The following is a 6,847-nucleotide window of genomic DNA, read 5'->3' on the forward strand; positions in this document are numbered from 1 at the left end:
GATCTCAGCTCACTGCAAGCTCCGCCCCCCGGGTTTACGCCATTCTCCGGCCTCAGCCTCCGGAGTAGCTGGGACTACAGGCGCCCGCCACCTCGCCCGGCTCGTTTTTTTGTATTTTTTAGTAGAGACGGGGTTTCACCGTGTTAGCCAGGATGGTCTCGATCTCCTGACCTCGTGATCCGCCCGTCTCGGCCTCCCTTTTTTTTTCTTTTAAAACACATTTGTAACTTTCTGTGGTCCTCTTGTTCTGATCTGAGAGTTGCTCATTTTTGTTTTAAAGGGTGGAAGTCCAGGAACCGGCACATTCTGTGTCTGTTGAGAACGCTTCCTGGTTCATAGATGGTGCCTTCTCACTGTGTCCTCACATGGAAGAAGTAAGGGTGTCTCTGGGGTCCTTTAAGGACACTGATTCCATTCTTGAGAGTTCCACCCTTACAACCTCATTACCTCCCAAAGGTCCTGCCTCCTAACACCATCACCTCAGGGACGAGGATTTCAGCATGGGGATTTGGGGAGGACACAGACATTCAGACCACAGCAGTGTTACTTTCCTTGGGTGCCTTCCACAGCGTTACATCCCAAAGGGACATCTCACTAGATTCTTTGAGGTTACTCACCAGTAAAGCTCTTCAGTCGTTTAAACTCTCTTTGGTGACTTTTTCCTCATGTGTAGTAAAAATCTGTGTGCCAGTTTCTCTGGGTTTCATAAATTCCTACCTTTTAACCTGAAAGGCAGAGTGATTTTCACAGGTGCAGCAGCTCTTGGGAAATTGGCTGCACCTCGAGGCTGAGGCCCGCATTTTTACCCCAGCTTGAGGCTGAGGTAGACTCTCTGTGTTCCCGGTGGTGCTGAGCCCTTGCCTACTCTCCACAGGCCTGAGGTGCAGGCCTCACTCAGACAGTGACAGGTGACACACAGGGTCCCTGATGCCACTCGGATCCCTGGCACTCCACACTGCCCTTGGGGGCTGCTCTGAACTTCTCCTTGCCTTTTGAGCAGTCGACACTGCTCAGTGCAAGTTAGGCTGGAAGGCTTTGGGGACCTCCAAGTTTTCAAAACCCTGTGTTACTCCCAAGGGACTTGTTTTGCCTACAGATTTTAGCAGGTTGGAGTTTTCAATCTGTCCTGTTTTGGGGGTTGGTGGCTTAGATGCTGGGATGAGAGAAACCACCTAAATTCAAAAGAAGGAGTTTGCAGTGTGCCGCATCAGCCAACCAGCAGACACCCAGCTGTCATTTGCATTCTCTGTCAGCAACAAAAGCCTTGGCTTGTCATGACTATGGCTGTCACCTGCCCTGTGTGGCCCAGGGCCAGGTGGAAGCCATCCATGACTCTGAGTAAAATCACAGTAGCATCCTGCTCTGCTCTCCTGTTTCCAAGGTTAGGGGTTGGCTAAAAACCAGCTGAGCAGTGGCAAGTGTGAACGCTATTTGTTGAAGGCTGATGGGATGGTTTTAAGCTGTTGGAGTTCTGGTGTGGGCACAGCAGGGGCAGTTTCTGGCAAGATGGGTGTGTGTCCTGCCCTGACAGTAACGTGCCTGACAGGCTCTAGACCTAGCAGGGCCACTCAAGGATTTACTGTCCCCTCGGCCATGGGAGACGGGAGAGGAACAGTCTTCATGTGCAGCTGACCACTGCAGTGTCGGGGAGAAAGAACTCTACTTCTCCCCTTTTAGGGCCCCAGGCTGGGCCAGAGAATTAAACTGACATAAGCTAAACTAACAGGGCCAGGTGCAGTGGTTCATGCCTGTAATCCCAGCAACTTGGGAGGCTGAGGTAGGAGGATTGCTTGAGGGTAGGAGTTCGAGACCAGCCTGGGTAACGTAGTGAGACCCCCCCCATCTGTACAAAAATTGAGAAATTAGCCAGGTGTGGTGGTGCATCGGTGGTCCCAGCTACTTGGGAGGCTGAGGTGGGAGGATACTTAAGCCCAAGAGGTTGAGGCTGCAGTAAGCTATGATGGCACCACTGCACTCCAGCCTGGGTGACAGAGTGAGATCCTATCTCAAAATAAAGGAAGATAGATTAGTGGGAGAAAAAACATACTTTTTTTTTTTTTTTTTTGAGATGGAGTCTTGCTCTTGTTGCCCAGGCTGGAGTACTGTGGTGCCATCTTGCCTCACTGCATCCTCTACCTCCTTGGTTCAAGTGGTTCTCCTGCCTCAGCCTCCTGAGTAACTGCAACTACAGGCGTGTGCCACCACGCCTGGCTAATCTTGTATTTTTAGTGGAGATGGGGTTTCACCATGTTGGCCAGGCTGGTCTTGAACTCCTGACCTCAAGTGATCCACCCAGCTCGACCTCCCAAAGTGCTGGGATTAGAAGCGTGAACCACCGTACTCGGCCTAATAGTCGATGTGCCTGAGCAGCATGTTTTAGAGTGGCATGTTCTTAACTCCTTCAAGAGGGAACAGGTTCCCCTTCTCCTGGGGGGGGGGGGGGGGCGGTGGGCGAGGACACAGGTCTTTTCCTGCCACCTGTCTGCAGGGACATGTGATGGACCGTAGGAAGAAGGCACTGACTGACTACAAGAAGCTGCGGGCCTTCTTTGTGGAGGAGGAGGAGCACTTCCTGCAGGAGGCCGAGAAGGAGGAGGGGCTCCCTGAGGACGAGCTGACTGACCCCACTGAGCGGTTCAGGTCACTGCTGCAGGCGGTGTCGGAGCTGGAGAAGAAGCACCGGAACCTGGGCCTCAGCATGCTGCTGCAGGTGTGGGATCCCGGCTGGGTCTGTCCACCATCAGGCCAGGGTGGACGTAGGCAGCAGCGAGCCACTGGGGGGCCATTGCCCGAGGTCAAGGCTTAAAAGCCCAGCCTGACTCCCACTGCCGTGGCCTTGCAGGGCTGAATTTTGGGAATGGGTGGGTGGTCAAAGAAGGTGATAGGAAGGGGTTTTAAGTTGAGAAGGGTCCGAGGTGTCCCTCACCTTCACAAGGGAGGACACTTGGTATCCCAAGTGCCTGAGCATGGAAGGCTTCTGCCTCGCCTTAGGGTCCTGAGGGCAGAAGCAGCCAAGAAACCCAGCCTCAGGGCTTTTCTTCTGCCTCTACCCAGGGCCTGGCCCGAACCCCAGAGCCTGCAGCAACCCATATGGCCCTGAATGGTTCAATTGCCTGTGCTAGCCATAGTTGACAAGGCTTTGGCCTTGGGGAGACAGAAGTCTGGGCTAGGCTCTGGGTTGGTTGTGCTCAGGACAGTACTTCATGCGCTGTCTCATGTGCACTCTCTCTTGCTCTCTCTCACTCTCTCCTTTTGTCTTTGCCTCTGCCTCTGTGTGTCTCTTTCTCTGTCTTTTGTCTCTCTGTCTTTCCCTCTACCCTCCCATGCAGTGATGGCGCCAACCGGCAGCAGTCCCAGAGCTGGAGGCAGGAGGGGATGGATCCTCATCTCCCTGGGAAGTGTCGGCATGTGGCTGTCAGAGAAGCATGGAAGGCGCCCGGCCTTGGGTCCGTCTATATAGTTGTGTGTTTCAACAATGTCCCTTTATCCTTCACCCTGAGGCGTGAGTGTTTTGGGGGCTGCAAACACCTCCCGGTAGAGGCTGGACCTGAGGACCCTTCCAACCTGTGCCCGACCCTTCCTGAAGTTCTGGCCACAGCCCATCTTCCATGAGTCCCGGCAGCCCTGGGCCATGCGCTTCCTCGGTCACCCATCTGCCCCTCACCTTGTCGTCCAGGGACCCAGACCCTGCACCTTCCATGCGGGCCCACAGATCCTTGGCAGGTACCTGAGGTGCACCATTGAGTGTCGAATTTGGGGTTAGCATCTAGAAAGAAGAACGCACATGAGACTCGGTGAAGGCTGGAACTCAGGTCTTCAGGGAAGAGAAAGGAAGACTGGATTGCACCTTGATGCCTCCTGAGGAGGCGGCCCTCCTCTTGAGGTGGGCGTGCGCCCCGCCCAGCCTTATCTGCGTCGGTCTGTCCACCTCCCCCTTCCTGGCCCCCACCCTGCCTCTGTGTCTCCCAGAAGCCCTCCCTGTGCTCCACCTGCCTCCGCAGAAGGAACTCTCTCCGTTTTCCTGGGTGAGGGGGCTGGCAGGTGGCTAACCCCATTTAGCATCTCCAGGCCCTGCCATGGTGTCTCATCTTGCTGTTCTCTCTGGCTCTTTCTCTCGTCCCATTTCCTTTAGTAGTTGAATTTTACAAAGCTCGTAGCAGTAGCTCAGTTGCCTGCAGCATCCTTGTGTGTAGATAAATTAGTGTAGTTGACAGAAACTCAGCACTGGGGACAGGATTGCAAAGTCGGGGACATAGATGCAGGCAGATGTTGAAATTTGGGTATAGCTGGGCTTGTGAGCAGTGCCTGTTTCCAGATGAAGCCTTTCAGCCTTTCCGAGTCCCCGGCCTTTGGTGCGATGTCTGTGAGTTTGACCTACCCAGCGTGTGGGCTGGTTCAATGTTGAATAAAGTGAGTTTGTGTCAGCTCGTTTGCTTTGTCTCCGTGTGTCCACCTGGCCTCTTCCCCCTGCTCTGGCCACCCTCCAGTGTCAAAGGAAAATTCCTTGTGACACTTGCTAAAGCATGGTGAGGAGAACTTTCATTGGGACCATTGAGATGGGTGTGGAGCCCTTTCCTTGGGGCTTCAGGGGACATGGGGCTGCACCCCGACACAGTAGGGCAGGGGTTGGAGAAGCCGAGGAGCAGTGTGGGGTCCATGGGTGGGAATGACTGTGAGGAGACATCAGGGCTGAGGGGGGTCTGCCTAAACCCACCTCACAGAGTCCTTGCTGCAGGCAGTCAGGGTGATCAGACATTGGTTGCAAACAGTCTGATAGGAACCCAGTCAGGTACCATTGAGGGTGGTCAGATATTATGGTTGAACCAAATTAGGGTTCTTGCTAAAACTGGATTTCATAAGAAAGGGCACAGAGGGCCCTAGAAGATTCCAGAGCCTGGCCAAGTAGAGAATCTTTGTCAGCACGCCAACAACATCCCGATCCTGAGACCTCCAGTTTGTCTTTCTCACTGTCTCTACCTGCTGCAGTCTGCTGTCGTCCCCAAGCGTCCCTGCCCCTGCGCTGCACACCTGTGATGCATGCCTGGCCAGGTCCTGATGGGACAGAGTCTCCCGCAACATCAAAGTGTCTCCACATCACCAGGTCCAACAGTGGCTTCACCATCCTCACCTAATCTAGCTGACCAGCAACATCCCACCCTGTCAATCACAACCTCTTTCTAGTTGAAAAAATTATATACTTAGGGGCACAGTGTGATGTTTTGATATCTATGTACATTGTGGAGTGACAGAATCAAGCAGATTCATGTATCCATCTCATGTTTTTTTTGTGGTGAGAACATTTGAAATCTACACTCAGCAATTTCAAATACAGTCACAGTCATCCCTCTGTGTCCAAGGGGCATTGGTTCCAGGACCCCTTCATGGATACCAAAATCCACAGATGCTCAAGTCCCCTGCAGTTAGCCCTCCCTCTGCACGTATGTGGGACACTCAGATACAGAGGGCTGACTGCGTACAGTACACGGTTATCAGCTGAAGTCACCATGCTGTGCAATAGACCTTGAGTTTATTCTTGTATAACAGGAACTCTGTACCCTTTGACTAGAATTTCCCCAAATCCTCTTGTCTCAGCCCCTGGTAACTACTGTTCTATTTCTATAAATCAACATTTTGATTCCACATATAAGTGAGATGATGCGATATTTGTCCTGGCTTATTTCACTTTAATAATGTCCTCTAGATTCACCCATGTTGCAAATAGCAGGGTTTCCTTTATTATGGCCAAATAGTATTCCATTGTGTGTATACACCACATTTTCTTAATCAATTTTTCCACTGTATCCCTTTATCCACTTCGCTTCTAGACCACGTAGGTTGATTGCATATCTTGGTTGTTGTAAAAGTGCTGTAAGAAACACAGTGTGAGTATCTCTTCCACATATTTATGTCATTTCCTTTGGGAAAATACTTAGCAGTAGGATTGCTGGGTCACAGTACTCAAATTTTTAAGTTTTTGAATAACCTCCATATGTTTCTCCATAATGGCTATAATAATTTACATCCTCACCAACATTTGTTGTCTTTGAAATTAGTCATTCTAAGAAGTGTGAGATAATCTCATTGTGATTTGGTTTGCATTTCCCTGATGATTAATGATGTTGAGCATTTTTTTGTATACCTGTTGGCCATTGGTGTGTCTTCTTTTGAGAAATGTCTCTTCAGGTTCTTTGTCCATTTTTAGTCGTTTATTTGCTTTCCTGCTATTGAGTTTGAGTTCCATGTATATTTTGGATATTAACCCCCTACCTAATGTATGGTTTGCAAATATTCTCTCCCGATTTGTGAATTGTTGTCACTCTGTTGATGATTTCCTTTGCTGTGCAGAAGCATTTTAGCTCTATGCAATCCTGTTTGTTTATTTTTCTTTTGTTGCTTGTGCTTTTAGGGTCACATGCAAGAAGTGATATGACCCTAAAGCCTAGGCCAGTGTCATGGAGTTATTCACCTGTGTTTTCTTCTGCTGGCTTTACAGTTTCAGGCCTTACAATTAAGCCCTTGTCTGTTTTGAATGGATTTTTGTGTAGGCACATTCCCTCCACAAGGGCTTTCTCTGGCCTTGCTGATAATCTTCCATCTCCCTTGTGTCCTCTCCACTCCACCCTCTTCATGTGGAAGGACTCTTGGCATCCTCGTGTGGCCTCTCTGTCTTACTCAGACCCCCATGGTGACCTCACACTTGCCTCTCCGACGTGGGTCTCTCTTCCAAACCCTCTTCCGGGTCCAACCACGCCTTCATCCCAGACTCACCCAGGGGCCCAATCCCTGCAGTCCTCAGACAGACATCTCAGAGCTGTCTTGGAGTTGTCTTCTCTAACAGCCCACAGTA

At 51.0% G+C, this 6,847-nt stretch overlaps 1 protein-coding gene across 1 annotated transcript in view; it reads left to right on the top strand.

The window, feature by feature from the left end:
* Positions 1-5,642, top strand: part of RNF187 (ring finger protein 187) — a gene marked incomplete at its 5' end in the record, with an annotated part of 7,402 nt that extends 1,760 nt beyond the window's left edge. The window contains 2 exons of the mRNA XM_017862111.1: positions 2,489-2,710; positions 3,330-5,642. Of these exons, the coding sequence (XP_017717600.1) occupies positions 2,489-2,710; positions 3,330-3,332 (225 nt within the window). The remainder of the gene's footprint in view (positions 1-2,488; positions 2,711-3,329) is intronic.
* Between the last annotated feature and the right edge of the window lie 1,205 nt (positions 5,643-6,847).

This window comes from Rhinopithecus bieti, unplaced genomic scaffold (assembly GCF_001698545.2).
Source record: "Rhinopithecus bieti isolate Rb0 unplaced genomic scaffold, ASM169854v2 scaffold_64007, whole genome shotgun sequence".
NCBI classification, from domain to species: Eukaryota; Metazoa; Chordata; class Mammalia; order Primates; family Cercopithecidae; genus Rhinopithecus; species Rhinopithecus bieti.